The following is a 15,091-nucleotide window of genomic DNA, read 5'->3' on the forward strand; positions in this document are numbered from 1 at the left end:
ACGGCCTTGCCCCTATAGTTTTGCACACTCTGCTAAAAATCAGGAAGTTCCTAATCTCTTGGCTACTAAACAGAGAAGAACGAAGGCACCAGAACCACGGTTTTGTTGTTAATCCTCACCCGAGGATGTTTTTCCATTGATTTTTAGAGAGTGGAAGGAAGAGGGAGAGAAAGACCCATGTGAGAGACACATCGATGGGTTGCCTCCTGCACACACCCCGCCCAGGGCTGGGGAACCTGCAACCAAGGTACGTGCCCTTGACCAGAATCGAACCCGGGACCCTTCAGTCCATGGGCCGATGCTCTATCACTGAGCCAAACCGGCCAGGGCTATTCCAGTTCTGACAGGCCTCCCTGCACTGCAGCCTTTACCCCTTCTCTCAGAGGTCAAGCCTGCAGATCACTGGTGCCCTTTTCCTCCATGACGAGACACAAGCATGTGCCACTCCAGTGCCTGGCAAAGTACCTGGCCACTGATGGCCTCTATAAAATCTGGTAAAAATGCACCTTAGTGGAAGAAAAGCCTCACCATCCTTCAGGTCGGAGACAGCAGGTACCCATGTGTCCTAACGTTCTGTACACCCACCCAGGCATTGGCAAGGGAGGGCCGCAGCTGACCACAACTCACAGAGCTACAAACAATCAACTTTATTGGGATTCGGGGTCAGTTTCTCTTTTTGCTCTTGCCAGTGACCTTGGCTGGTGTGAGGACTGGAGTTGTTGCCTGATACAGAGTGGAGGAGATCTTGTTGATGTAGTACAGACCAACCATGGAGAAGATGAAGCTACAGGGCGAAGACAAAGAGGTCCCGGCATCAATGGGCCTGCTGCCAGCCTGTGCCTCCCAGGACAGACACCAGCATCAGGAAAATAACCCAGGCTCAGGTTTAAGAAAACGGGGAAGGGGAAAAAGGGAGAAGAGAGGGGGAGGGGGAAGGATGGAACCATCAAAGGAGGGTCCAGGCCCAAAGGACAGGATACTGTACCCCTTACCCAGCCGTCAGGCACTTACCAGGTGGTGACACAGACTCGATGGATGAGGCCAGATGCAAAAAGAGCCAACAGGAGGCAGAAGAGAACTGGGGAGGCAAGAGAGCACACGGGGGTAGAGGTCAGAACGGAAATACCAGCATTCGTATGTCTAGGGGAAGTCTGGGGCCTTCCGAATCTGGGGAACCTGCGTAGAGGGATATGGCACCACCACAGCAGGAAAATCCTGATGCCCAGGACACGGAGGCAGATGCATGCTCAGCACCTGCTCTGCCCCAGCTATCACCTAGCGTCCCTATCCTGGCTCCCTTCCAGGGAAAAGGAACAGTGATAACAGAGTCTGAAGGGCAAGGCTAGCTAGCTCCCTCTTTGGGAAGAGGGTCAAGGCCTTTCAACAGAAGCCAGCCAATGGGGACCAACTCATTAAACTAGCCAGGGGTGGCCGCTGAGGGCCTCACTCCCTGGACAGGGGCTGGAGGGCAGAGTGTTTGACACACACCCATGAGGGCAGGGGAGGGTCTGAGGCTATCTAGAGAAGGACTGGAAAGTGGGGGGGGGGGGGGGGCAGAAAGCAAGGGCAAACCCCACCTGCCTGGTGGGAAGGGCAGGGCAGGCCAAGAGGGGCAAGAACCCTGCCCCACAACAAGGTTTCTCTCAAGTAAATGAAGGCAATTCACATGGAAAGAAAATCTAACAGGGAGAAGTCCTGGGGCTGCTGGCCGGAAGGAGCTCTCGCTTGCAACCGGGCTCGGTGGACGCAAGACCTGGAGGAGGCTTCACACAGGATAGCATTTGCTGTCAACCTTTCAAAAACACTTATAAGATATATTACTTTTCTGACCACAGTACAGTGGCTTTTAAATCTCCTGAAATAAATCTGCTTATTCCGGGCGGGGTAGCTCAGTTGATAAGAGCACCCTCCAGATTTGCCAAGGTTTCAGGTTTGGGCATGGTCAGGGCACATACCAGAATCAACCCGTGAATGCGTAAGTGGAACAACAAATCAATGTTTCTCTCCTTCCCTCTCTCTCTAAAATCAATAAATTTAAATTTAAGTAAAATGAATCTGCCTTCCCATCTATGGTCTTGTTCCAACTTTGAAGGTTGTCTTGATTTCTTGGAAACCCATCAATCAAGGATTTATTCTTCTGAGCACTGGCAGGCATTGTCTGATCCATTTCCCTTGTTAAAACACTGATGGTTAGCCCGGCCAGGTGTGGCTCAGTGCTTGAGCATCCATCCATGAACCAGGAGGTCACGGTTCCAGCACACTGGGGGGCATGCAGCGGGCAGCCCATGGATAATTCTCTCTTATCGTTATTTCTTTCTCTCCCTTCCTCTCTCTGAAATCAATAAAAACATGTGTGTGTTTTTTAAGTTGAAGTTCCTTTTTTATTTTTTTAAATTGATTTCAGAGAGGGAGAGATAGAAACATCACTGATGAGAATCATTGATCAGCTGCTTCCTGCACGATCTCTATTGGGGATCAAGCTGGCAACCTGGGCTTGATGGGGTATCGAACCTCAATGCTGAGCCACATTGGCCAGGCAACTTGGAGTTCTTTTAAAAAGAACTGGCACAATCTTTTCATCTTTAATGTACTTTTCGAAGAGTTCACCAAACTATGAACCTGGGGTTTTCCTTTCATCAAGAAGTTCTCCTGCAGAAAGGTGTGAGTAGCCATATTTCTCCACCACTAGGTCCACTGAGGACCAACACAACCCGTGGACAAGCAGCCCGCAGCCGGCCCCAGCGAAGGCATCAGGGAGGGGTGGTGAGAGGGGAACCCCCCTTCTCACCCCTACCCCTGCCCCACTGCCTTGGCTGCCACAGGAAGGCGCAAGGCCCCTGTGGGCAATTTCTGAGCGTGCGGCATTCTTGGTGTGATCTGGCCTTGACACCTAATTTGCTTTATGAACTTAATTCTCCATAAATAACTAAATCACACCAAATCTCCATTTCATGAGCAGTAACAAGGACCATTTCAAACAGGGAACCATCCGAAAGTTGTTCCAATTTGGTCAGGATTCCTGCTCGCATAGAAACTTGATGTGGCTAATACTTAGGCTCTTCACAATCATCTCAAACGGAATTCACGGACATTGGGTCCATTTCACATCAGAGCCCCTCAATGAACTTGGTCCTTCCCGCTGCTGCTTGTGGTGGGAACAAGGAACGCCCCCTCCCTCCCCGCCATGGATGGATGCAAAGCGGGTGCAAACTTGCCTGTTCCCCTCAAACATTCCCTGGGAGCTGGCCAGAAGGCAACTGAGTGTCTCGCGTTCAGAGGCCTTCTTTTCCAGCTCCAATCCCAGGAGCTAAAGTGCTGGATCCAAAGGTGTGATCTGTCTCCACAGAGCCTTATTCACCTACTTCCTTCTCCTAAACAACCATTACCTTCTAAGCACCTGGAAATTCGGGGGTGGGGGTTGAAGAGAGGGTTCAAGTTCTCAAGCCCCACTTTTTACTTACTCTCAGGGAAGATCTTTGCCTGGAATCCTTTGCCAAAGACAAGATTCTCCAGATTATTAAAGGCCTGGGTTGAGGGAATTAAGGAGCAGGGCAGAGCCGTGTGAGAAATGGGGGTGGCACAAGCCTGCGTGGCCCGCCCCCCTTCCTCCCCTCACACCCCGCGCCCCCCGCTCCACCGCGGGAGGATACAGTGAGAGAGAAGACGAAAAGGCCGGAGCCAAGCAGGCCCCCCTGGATGGTGAGCCACTCGGTGGAGGCCAGCTGGCGGCTGTACATCTGCATCCCAGCGAAGAGCAGCAGGGACAGGAGGGAGGACAGCGCCAGCGACGTGCCGGTCCCCACCACTGCGGGGCGGGAGAGAAGAGACGCGGAGTCCGGCCCGGCCCTCCCTCCAGGAGCCGCAGGCCCACGTGGCAGGTCCCGGAGTTCGGGGGCCCGACCACTTGCACGCCCTCCCCGGCTTGCAGCCATGCTCCCCAACGCCCCCTCACTGCACCACGACCCCCAGGAATATCTCAGCCCCGGGCGCCCGGCACCCTCCGGTCCCGTGCAAACTGGCCCGCCCCCCTGGAACACAGGACACGTCAGCTCTGCGGGGAGAGGGCCAGGAGAGCTGGTCCACCCCAACTCCGACCCCAACTAGCTTGTCCGGGGTACCCCGCCGCCCCAATTACCCATCACGCCCTCCGGTGGGTCCAATAGATGCCTCTGGCCAAAAAAGACGGGAGATGAACGGGCGCTGCTGCCGGTGCGCATGCGTCAGCTCCCAGCGCGAACTAGCTTTCCCCAAGTCTTCCTCTTGGCCCCTCTCGGCGCCTTACGTGGCGCCCTCTCGCGGCAGGGAGGAAACATTGCGTCAAAGAGCATCTGGCCACCGCCCTAGTCCCCCGCCCTCACCCGCAACCCGGGCAACTGCTGCCTCGAACGCCAGCTGCACTGAACTCTCCAAGTCACTGTGACTACGGCCCAGACCCTGCCCACCTCTGGCTTCTTTGCCGTTTATGTCACCTCTAATGCCTGTCCCTCCAACCCCCCTCCTCCATGATCATGGCCTCGACATCTCGGTAGACTCTTTTTAAAAAATTTATTGGGGTCACATGGGTTAATATGATCATACGGATTTCAAGTGTACATTTCTTTTTTTCTCATTTAAAAAAACATGTTTTCATTGATTTTTTAAAAAAGGAAGATAGAGGAAGGGAGAGGGAGCTACACGGAGAAGCATCGATTGGTTGCCTGCCGCACGCACTGCCGACTGAGAATGGAATCTTCAACCTGGGTGTGTGCACTGACCGGGAACGGAACCAGGGGCCCTTGGGTGCGTGGGAGGACGCTCAACCAACTGTGCCACCCCGGCCAGGGCGAGAGTGTACGTTTCTATGACACAAAATCTGCGTATTGCACTGTGTGCCCACCACCCAGGTCAAGCCATCTCCCGCCACCTCCCCTAGACTCTTGGCCAAACCAAAACCTAGTCCTGCCGTCCTGGAGCCCAGCTTTCTCCACACCGATCCTTCTTCCCTGTATGTGAGTATGATTAGGAGCCAGTGGGGAATGCGAACCTGAGAAATGGTGCTCTCTTCAAATGCCACTCCGTGCTACCCCGCCGCCTCCTGAGAACCACGTGGGGAAACCACTTCCCACCTCCCACCCCGACTGGCGCTGGCTGAGGCTTGTCCCCGGAGCATGCGCAGTGATATTTTACCCCCACCCCTCCCCACACCCCCACCGGGCTCCTGCATTAAGCCCGGGGTTCTCAGCCGCTGCCGGCCGGGATCGGGCACCCGGGGGCGGGCGGGCAAGGTAGGACCATGGCCGAGGCTGAGGATATGCAGACCTTCACCTCCATCATGGATGCGCTGGTCCGCATCAGTGTGAGTTAAGGTGGGGTCGAGGGGGACGGGAGGGGGAGTCCAGGGGTTCGGGACAGGCCGGGACCTCGAACAGGTGGGGATCCGGCAAGATGCTGGGATGCAGGGGGGGCGGGGGCGGAGAGGGCTGGTGATGGCAGGAAGGACTGGCCGGGTGGGATGCAGGTACGAGGTGGCGATCCGGGGCAGCCCGGAGGTGGGTGCCGTGAAGGTGTCCATCTGCGGGGTGTGAGGAGCCAGGAGCTGCGGGGGGCAGCGTGGGGGCTGGGGTAGCGGCCCGCTGTGCACCGGGGCTGGGCTGCCGGGCCATGGGGCTGCACCGTTGAGGACGGGGCGAGGGTGAGCTTGGAAAATGTCCAAGAAAACTGAGGGCAGGCAGGGGCGATGAAGGAGCCACCCCAGGGTGCGGTTCCCAATTTGGACAGCTCCAGGAGACCCCACCCCACCGCACCCCCACTCCCGGCTGCCTCCCAGCCTCCTGCGGTTGTCATGGCAACTCATGCCCGGCTCTCCCAGGGGCGGTGCCAACCTTGCTCCCCCCACCATCACTTCCTTCCCCCTCCCTCCCTGTCCCTCCCTCCTTTGTGTCAGCTGCGCCCCTGACCGGGATGGCTGCGAAGAGGGGGACCAAGGTGAGGTGAGGGGGTGGGGCATAGCGAGGACCCCCGCCACTCAGAAAGGGAGGGGTACTTCCGGTGGGGAGGGGGCGAGCAGGGGGGCTGTTTCTCCCTTGCTGGGGCGGGGGTTTGCGGGTAGCCCAGTAGCGCTGGGGGAAGGAGGGAGGTCCGGATGGTGGGGGGCAGAGGAGACTGGTTAGTATCGGGGGACCGGAGGAGATGACTGGGGAAGCGAGGATGGTGGATGGAGGCTGGGGAGGCCGCAGGCCAGAGCCGCAGCAGGAATACGGCCGCGGTGAGCAGGAGGATGGGGAGAGCTGCGCCTGCCGACAGGGAGGAGTCACGCGTGGGAGGGGGCGTGGGGTGTGCCAGAGCGGGGGGCAGGGGTCCGCACCTGGGTGTGGTGTCCTTGAGAGACGTGCTGGGGGCCGGAGCAGAGATGGGGGCGGGGAGCCGGGGGCAATGGCCAGGTGCAGCGGCTGCAGATCGGGCTGGGCAGGGGGAGTGGAGGGGGAGGAGCTGAGGCCGGTGGAGGTCGGATCTCCAAGCACCCCTCCTCCTGCGCAGGCCTTTAGCTCTGCCTCAGAGAAACAGAGGCGAGAGACAGAGCCGGGCAGGTCTGTGGGCCAGGCCTAGGCTGGGACTGGGGGAAAGCCATACGTAGCTTGTCTTGCCCCTGCCTGAGACCCCTTGGGTCTGAGGGCAGCTGAGGGGCCTGCCAAGATCGCCCGAGTCCAAGCTCTGACCTAACCCCCTGGTCCCTCCACAGACGAGCATGAAGAACATGGAGAAGGAGCTGCTGTGTCCGGTGTGCCAGGAGATGTACAAGCAGCCCCTGGTGCTGCCCTGTACCCACAACGTGTGCCAAGCCTGTGCCCGCGAGGTGCTGGGCCAGCAGGGCTATGTAGGCCATGGTGGGGACCCCAGCTCTGAGCCCACGTCTCCTGCCTCCACCCCCTCCACCCGCAGTCCCCGCCTGTCCCGCAGGACTCTCCCTAAGCCAGAACGCTTGGACCGGCTGCTCAAGTCAGGTGGGCTGGAGCCTGTGGGGTGCGGGTGAGGATGCTGGGATGTCCGTCAGGAAGAGGGAAGGGGCCATCCTTGGTCAGGGGCATCTGTCTGTCTTCCAGGGGGTGGGGAGGTTCCTCAGTTAGGCTCAGCTGAGCTGTGACACAATAAAACATTAATGTTTTAGCCGAACAGACTTCCCCCGCCTCCAGCCAGCTGTAACTGTGACCTCCTACTTCCCCGCCCCTCCACAGGCTTTGGGACATACCCCGGGCGGAAGCGAGGTGCCCTGCACCCCCAGGTGATCATGTTCCCGTGCCCCGCCTGCCAGGGCGATGTGGAGCTGGGGGAGCGGGGCCTGGCAGGCCTGTTCCGGAACCTGACCCTGGAGCGCGTGGTGGAGCGGTACCGGCAGAGCGTGAGTGTGGGTGGCTCCATCCTGTGCCAGCTGTGCAAGCCCCCACCGCTAGAGGCCACCAAGGGCTGCACCGAGTGCCGCGCCACCTTCTGCAACGAGTGCTTCAAGCTCTTCCACCCCTGGGGCACCCAGAAGGCCCAGCACGAGCCCACCCTGCCCACCCTCTCCTTCCGCCCCAAGGTGAGCAGCCCCTGCAGAGCCTGGGAGGGGAGGGGCATGGTAGAACTGGATGGGTAGGGGTGCCCGGCATTGTGAGCCTCCAAACGGAGGTGGGCAGGGGTTTGCCATCGCCAAGCTCCTTTTTCTGTAACAACGACAAAAAAGGCACTGGACAAATCTTGGGACATCTTGGAGCCTTCATCTTACCTGCTGGAGGAGGCTGAGATCTGTCCTGCAATACCCACACCCGCAGGGCTGTTCAGAGGATCACATGAGATAATGTTTGTGAAAGTTATCTGTTCACTAGAGGTCTGTATGCATTTGTTCATTGGACAAATATGTATCAAGCATCTATGTGCCCAGCCCTATGCTAGGCATTGGGAGATGACAGAGAACAAGATGGACAAGGTTAATTAGTAACCACAAGGCTAAGATTGCCATCGTTATATTGTTATTACCACACCTCTCCTGAGGTAGATGAAGGGAGGAGGATGCTGGTGCCTGGAGGGGGCAGGAAAGGCTCTTTCTGATGCTAGTAGGTACCACCAGGTGGCGCTGTGGAGTACCGCCAGCTGAGCGCCTCTTCACCCCCATCTAGCCAATGGAGGGAGGGCACACCCTTACGCAGACCATTGGCTGACTATGCCATGGCCCTTTCTGTCCCTAGGGCCTAATGTGCCCAGACCACAAGGAAGAGGTGACCCACTACTGCAAGACATGCCAACGCCTGGTATGCCAACTCTGCCGAGTGAGGCGCACACACAGCGGGCACAAGATCACGCCGGTGCTCAGCGCCTACCAGGCCCTCAAGGTGAGCTAACCCGCTCACATCCTCTCACACCTCCTCCTACTGCTAGCTTCTGCCAAGCCGGGTGTGATCCCCACCTCTTTCTTCCCTCTTAGGACAAACTGACAAAGAGCCTGACATACATCCTGGGAAACCAGGACACAGTCCAGACCCAGATCTGTGAGCTGGAGGAGACCTTGAGGCACACTGAGGTGAGGGCGGGCAGAAAGGTGGCCCTGGGCCCTCCCCGGGCCCGGACACAGCAGGAGGGTTGGAGAGGCAGGGCCCAATCACCTGGTGGCAAGCTCAGGAAGTGTGGGGTCCATGCACGCCCAGGTTCTGATGAAACCAGGCCAAGCGGGAGCGTCAGTGCCCTAGGCCAGGCTATCGCTGGAACCACAGTGGAGACAGGACAGGGAGAGCTTGAAAAGTCCCAGGAAAGCAGTTCAGATGCCCTCGGGCTCAGAAACCTGCTGAGGATGGCATGTGTCCCTGGAGCTAGGCTAAGGCGATGGCTCTGATACCTTCGCCCAGATGGCACACATCAGCTGGCGGGGGGTGGGCAACAAGGACGGCACAGACGCCACTGGGTGTTAGCGCAGCCCAAGCAGGGATCGCTTTTGTTTGGGGGAGTCCTTAGGGACTGTGGTGTGGGCACCAGGAAGGTTAGCACGAATGGTCAGGAGCGGAGGCCACGTGGGTATGCGGTGCCTCGGGAGCCATACGCCTGGCCCCGTTGAAGTGGGTGGCATTTCCCCAGATCCTTTGGGATCCTAGCCTTGGTGCGGGGCCCAGGAGGCTGGCACAGGCCCCACCTTCAGGGCGATAGTAAGTGTTGCTCTCTGGGCAGGTGAGTGGTCAGCAGGCCAAGGAGGAGGTGTCCCAGCTGGTGCGGGGGCTGGGGGCCGTGCTGGAGGAGAAGAGGGCGTCGCTGCTCCAGGCCATAGAGGAATGCCAGCAGGAGCGGCTGGCCCGCCTCAGCGCCCAGCTCCAGGAGCACCGGAGCCTCCTCGATGGCTCGGGCCTGGTGGGCTACGCCCAGGAGGTCCTTAAGGAGACAGACCAGCCTTGCTTTGTGCAAGCAGCCAAGCAGTTACATAACAGGTACCTCAGGGCACAGCTCAGGAACATGGGCTCCCGGGGAGGGAGGGGGCCGGGGGGGATCACGGGTGTAGACGGTGTCCAAGACAGAGTCTCAAGTGCCGTCCGATGGAGAGCTGGGCCCTGAGGGTTTTCACCACTAGGCCAAACCAATACCCAGCGTGCGTGAGGGGACGAGGAAGAGACCCAAAGCAGACGCCAGGGCTCAGGGGCAGGCAGGCAGAATCCAGGAGAAGGGTGGCTGCCCAGATGGCAGTGCCTGACCCTTGGGTGCCCCCATCCCAGGATCGCTCGAGCCACAGAGGCCCTCCAGATGTTCCGGCCAGCTGCCAACTCCTCCTTCCGCCATTGCCAGCTGGACGTGGGGCGAGAGATGAAGCTGCTGACGGAGCTTAACTTCCTTCGAGGTGAGGAGACGGCCAGGCCCCATTCCAATTAGAGCCTTCCTCCCTTCTCCCCCAGCAGCGGGCCCGGGGGGCAGTGCCCACCGGGGACCTCCCAGCCTACTGCCCGGCCTGGCCAGCCACCCCTCCCACCCAGCCCACCGGCCACGCCGGCCCACCGCGCTCAGCGCTGCTTCTCCCTCTCTTTGTTTGTAGGCTGTGGCCACCGCGGACTCCGCTCCGGAGCACCCCAGGCAAGTCAGCGGCCCGGGCCCCTGCTCCACCCGCAGCCCCCATGCGGCTTGGCCACCACTCTTTGCTCCCTTCTCTGTCCTGCCTCCACCAGATCCCGTCCTCCCCAGCCCCCCAGCCCAGTGGCCTGTCTCTCTTCTGCCTTCCTTAGGTGCTTGTCCCATCCTTGCCCTTTGTCCTTGTGACCCTTGCCCTCTGGACTTTTCTTCTCTTTTCCTTGACCTTTGTCTCCTGCCATCGAGCTTTTGCTTGCCCTCCGTGGTCCCCCACGTTCTGTCTTGCTGACTCTTCCCTCCCCCTCTGTCCCCTCCTTCCTGTTCGGTGCCCTCTTGCCTGGGCCCAGTGGCCTTGCCCTGGGGCTCCTCTTTATTCCTAGAATGAAAGGGTCAGAGAAAGAAGGGTCTCCATCGGGTCTGATGCCCTCGTTAGACAGGGAGGGAACTGAGGCCCGAAAGAGGAGGTAGCTGACCTAAGGCCAGTGCGCAGACCAGACTAGCACCCAGGCCTCCTGCCTGCCCAGCGGGCACCTGCCTCTCCCCTTCTCCCTTGGGCTCTGCCTGCCCATCCCGGCCCAGGGCCCAGATGGGTGTCTCCCCAGGCCCCTCTCACCCACACTCACCCCCCGGCTCCCGCTGCTTTCCCTTCTCCTGCCTCCCTCCATGCCCGGCCAGCGGCCAGCCCGACTGACCCAGCTGTCTCTTCCGACAGTGCCCGAGGCTCCGGTCATTGACACCCAGCGCACCTTTGCCTATGACCAGATCTTCCTGTGCTGGCGGCTGCCCCCGCACTCGCCGCCTGCCTGGCACTACACCATAGAGTTCCGGCGCACAGACGTGCCTGCCCAGCCGGGCCCCACCCACTGGCAGCGGCGGGAGGAGGTGAGGGGCACCAGCGCTCTGCTGGAGAACGCCGACACGGGCTCTGTGTACGTGCTGCGTGTCCGCGGCTGCAACAAGGCTGGCTACGGCGAGTACAGTGAGGATGTGCACCTGCACACGCCCCCGGCGCCCGGTGAGTGGGCGGGGGGGGGGCACAGGGTGGTACAGACAGGGCACTGGCCGGGGGGCAGGGTGCGCACTGGAGAGACGGTGTGATGCCGTGGGTCACACTCACTAACTCTGGAGCTAGATTTGCTGGGTTCAAACCCCAGCTCTGCCTCTTGCCAACTGTATGGCTTTGGGCAAGTTGTTCACCCTCTCTGAACTTCAAGTTCCTCTTCTGTCGGGGCATTCACAGTACTTACCTCAGAGGGCTGTTGTGAGAATTCATTGAATTGATACATGTAAAGCTTTAGAGTTTCCACCTCAAGTCAGGGCTAATAAATGACAGTAAAATGACTGTCCAGGAAAGAGTGTGGCCCTGGGACCGAGGCATCACGGAGGAGCATCACCACCCCTGGGCGCAGACGAGGGCGGGGCTGGCTGTCAGGACCAGAGTGAGCACCAGAGTGTGGGCCGGAAGGTGCAGGCAGATGGGGGAGTGTCCCCACATGGAACGAGCAGCCGGGGACGGGCTGAGCCAGCGCTGGCAGTCAGCTGGGCCTGGGGACTGGTTTCTGTGCCCACTAGTCGTCACTAATCATCACTCGACTCTCCGGAGGTCCCATGCCCACTCGTCATCTCCACTTCTCTCTTCCTGTGCCCCTCGTGCCAGTTCTCCAGGCCCTGCTCCCAGAGCCCTTGGCAGCACGTTCCATGTTCCGAAACCTCCCAGTGTCTTGTGCTGACGCCTCCCAGTCCCAGTTTGTCCCTGAAGTCCTTCCTTTTGTCTCGCCCTCCCCCGACTCCAGTCCTTCACTTCTTCCTCGACGGCCGCTGGGGCACCAGCCGCGAGAGGCTGGCCATCAGCAAGGACCAGCGCGCCGTGCGGAGTGTGCCGGGGCTGCCCCTGCTCCTGGCTGCCGAGCGGCTGCTCACCGGCTGCCACCTGAGCGTGGACGTGGTCCTGGGCGACGTGGCCGTGACCCAGGGCCGCAGCTACTGGGCCTGCGCTGTCGACCCCGCCTCCTACCTGGTCAAGGTGGGCGTCGGGCTGGAGAGCAAGCTCCAGGAGAGCTTCCAGGGTGCCGCCGACGTGATCAGCCCCAGGTCAGGCCGCTCTGGCAGGGACGGGGTGGGGGACCCGGGTGGGGGAGCTGGGGACAGGATGGGGTGGCAAGAGGAGCACAGACTTGCTGGGGTGGAGCTGGAGGAGACTTAGGAGGACGCAGTGAAGTAATGGCAGCCAGGACGGGGGGGGGGGGGGGGGCCTGCGGCCGGGGGACGTGTGGGAGGGGTCAGGGGAGGGCTCTGAGGACTGGGTTTGGAGTGTGTGGCTGGGGAAGGAGAGGAAAGAAGAGGGAACCACCTCCACTTCCTTCCATCTGTCACTCAAGACTAAGAGACCGTCTCTCCACGCCTCCACGCCATTCTCCCCGATATCCCATTTCCAACACCCTTTCCCCACACACGCCTTGCTCTTGCATACCTTTTTCAACCATATCTTGTAACACCCTGAAATCCTCTCCTTAAACTTTCCATCTCCGAACCCTCTCATCGCTAACACCCTACTTCACACCCTCCCACGCGTGCCTTCCTCCCTGAACCCTTCCTCCCAGCGCTCTCCCCCAGGCCCCGGTGTCTCAGAATGCTCTCTGCCCACTCGCAGCTCGGTCCCCAATCCCACATCCTTCTGACATCTCCCATCGGGGACACCGATCTACCCTCATCACTCTCCCAACATCCTTTCTCTGCGCTTCCTCTCACCCAGGACTTGCTCACAAACTCCTCATTCCTCCAGCTTCTCTAACCCTCAGAACCCTCTCCCAGCGGGATGTCCCCAAACCCTATGCCTCCCCGCCTCCCTCCCTGATACGGCCGCACTCTTCAGCGTGCTTTACCAATGCCTTGTCTTTCTCTTGCCCAGTGCCTCTCTTGCCAGTGTGATTTCCTTTCCATGCCCCTTTTCTGCCAAACCACACCCCAACCCTACATTCTAACCCCTGTCTCTGCAACATGGTTCCTCCTCAAACCCATCCTTTCAACCAACATTCCACACTTCCAACGTCTCAGCCCTCTGGTACCCACCCCCCACTCCCTGTTCCACCCCAACTTCCTCCTACCCAATGCCCTCTCCTGCAGGTACGACCCAGACAGTGGGCACGACAGCGGGGCCGAGGATGCCGCGGTGGAGGCGCTGCCACCCTTTGCTTTCCTCACCATCGGCATGGGCAAGATCCTGCTGGGGTCCGGGGCCAGCTCCGGCGCAGGGCTGACTGGGAGGGACGGCCCGGCAGCCGGCTGCACCGTGCCCCTGCCGCCCCGCCTGGGCATCTGCCTGGACTACGAGCAGGGCCGGGTTTCCTTCCTGGACGCCGTGTCCTTCCGTGGGCTCCTGGAGTGCCCCCTGGACTGCTCGGGGCCCGTGTGCCCTGCCTTCTGCTTCATTGGGGGGGGTGCTGTACAGCTCCAGGAGCCCGTGGGCACCAGGCCTGAGAGGAAGGTCACCATTGGGGGCTTCGCCAAGCTGGACTGACGTTCTCGGGCCTCCCCAGGCCCTGGCCCTCTAAGCTCCCTGGAGCCGGGTTATTCCTCCGGCAGCTTGTCCCTCAACTCTTCCTCCCACGTGGTCCTGTCCTTCACCCCGTGTCTGTGTCTCCCCAGGGCCTTCTCTTGACCAAGGGACACTCCCCTGCTCACCTCTCTAGCTGACCGCCATTTCTCCATTGCCTGTTAATCCAGACCCCATCCCACCCAGTTCCTGCTCCATCCTCTGCCCGTGGCATCCAACCAAGTCATGGAGAGAGCCCTCCCCCCACCCCTGCCCTTTCTCCCCCGCACTCAGGCCAAGTGGCAGGAAGGCTCCTGGAACACAGGGCATGAGCCCCAGCTCTGCCCTCTGCCCTGCCCAGCTGCCTGCCCCGCCGATGCTGGCCTACGGCCTGAGAGCGGGCAGGCTCTTTGGCTGACACTGCCTAGCATTCCCTGGGAGGGAAGAGGACCCTGTCCTGTGTTTATGTGGGTCCCCGTGCCCTGCAGCCGCATGCCTCGTACGCCCCTCTCCCTCCTGCATGCTCTCCTTGTCCCGCACCCACGCCGATGTGCCCAGGCTCCCTTTGGGGCCACGCGGAGGTTGGATGTCCCCATTGGGTTGGACCGGGCAAGACCTGGGGCCCACTGCTGCCCCCTGCGGTAGGGACTGCTAGGCCTGTGCCGAGCAACAGCTGTCATTTCCATGGTTTCTAAACAATAAACTGTGAGGCCAGGCACCTCTCTGCCTTTCCTGAGCCCTGCCATCCCTCTTAGCTTCTGTGAGGGATCCGGGCGCTCAGCTACTGCTCAGCAGGGCTGCGGGAGGGATATGGCCCTAAGGGAAGGAGGTCCCCAAGCCAGGCGCTCCCAAGACTCCTGCCCACACAGGTGCCCGGCCCAGGCCTGAGCCCACCATGGCCGCCAGGGGGCGCCTGGCTCTGGTGACCTCCTGTGTCCCCTGATGAGGCATGGCACACCAGCTCCCAGACCCTGAGGGAATGTGGTTGAGCTCAAAGGGGCAGGGAACCAGAACCACTTCCCCATTCCCAGGGCGCGGGGAGCAGACCCCAGAGCCAGTGGGCGGATGGGGGGGCCCATGGCCAGGGAGGGGACTGGGCTTGGCGCCAGCCCCGGATCTAACACTTATCATGGCCATGTTGACTTTGTAGCTGTTACCCCGTGTTGACTTTGTGGCTGTTATCGCTGCCTGAGGATTTACTTCACACCCGAGCGGCTCAGAATAGAACCGCCTGAGGGCATCGTGCCAAGGGGACAAGAGGGTGCAGGCCTGCCAGCCCCCAGCCAGGGTGAAACCAGGGGCGAGCCATGGGTGCGCAGGCCAGAGCACAGCCACTTAGGTTTCGTTTCCTCCTTCCTCTTGTGCGACCAGCAACGGGGGAGAGGTGACTCAAATTCTTCCACCGGCCACTCCTGACTCAATGTCATCTCTCCACCCCCCCCCCCCCCGCTGCCCAAAGGAACCCTGCTCCTTGCCTTCCTTCCTCCCTGCCTCCTCCCCCAAAGT

At 60.2% G+C, this 15,091-nt stretch overlaps 2 protein-coding genes across 3 annotated transcripts; one reads left to right on the forward strand and one right to left on the reverse strand.

Annotated features, from left to right (window-relative positions):
• Positions 1-632: 632 nt before the first annotated feature.
• Positions 633-4,271, reverse strand: KRTCAP2 (keratinocyte associated protein 2). The gene is made up of 5 exons (XM_079761007.1): positions 4,136-4,271; positions 3,651-3,805; positions 3,462-3,525; positions 1,012-1,078; positions 633-784 (listed from the first exon to the last, which is right to left on the reverse strand). The coding sequence occupies exons 1-5, from the start codon at positions 4,215-4,217 to the stop codon at positions 664-666; spliced, it is 489 nt and encodes a 162-aa protein (XP_079617133.1). The 5' UTR covers positions 4,218-4,271; the 3' UTR covers positions 633-663.
• A 986-nt stretch (positions 4,272-5,257) lies between these two features.
• Positions 5,258-15,002, forward strand: TRIM46 (tripartite motif containing 46; the record flags this gene model as incomplete). 2 transcript variants are annotated; one of them, XM_079761013.1, is made up of 10 exons in its annotated part: positions 5,258-5,335; positions 6,719-6,980; positions 7,212-7,555; positions 8,202-8,345; positions 8,438-8,533; positions 9,172-9,425; positions 9,708-9,829; positions 10,766-11,068; positions 11,847-12,144; positions 13,177-15,002. In XM_079761013.1, 10 exons carry the CDS (start codon positions 5,273-5,275, stop codon positions 13,568-13,570), a joined length of 2,280 nt encoding a protein of 759 aa, XP_079617139.1. In that variant the 3' UTR covers positions 13,571-15,002. The 2 variants fall into 2 exon arrangements, with proteins under 2 accessions (XP_079617139.1, XP_079617140.1); XM_079761014.1 differs by lacking the exon at positions 11,847-12,144 and having other exon boundaries at positions 5,273-5,335; positions 13,177-13,427.
• Positions 15,003-15,091: the final 89 nt, after the last annotated feature.

The sequence above is a fragment of the Cnephaeus nilssonii genome, assembly GCF_951640355.1.
Source record: "Cnephaeus nilssonii genome assembly, chromosome: 21".
Classification (NCBI taxonomy): domain Eukaryota; kingdom Metazoa; phylum Chordata; class Mammalia; order Chiroptera; family Vespertilionidae; genus Cnephaeus; species Cnephaeus nilssonii.

Coding starts and splice junctions, on each gene's coding strand:
- KRTCAP2 (XM_079761007.1), bottom strand. CDS start 4,217: ATGCGCACCGGCAGCAGCGCCCGTTCATCTCCCGTCTTTTTTGGCCAG. Junction 3,526..3,650: donor TTTTCGTCTTCTCTCTCACT/GTATCCTCCCGC, acceptor CCCTCAACCCAG/GCCTTTAATAATCTGGAGAA. Junction 785..1,011: donor CGAGTCTGTGTCACCACCTG/GTAAGTGCCTGA, acceptor TTCGCCCTGTAG/CTTCATCTTCTCCATGGTTG.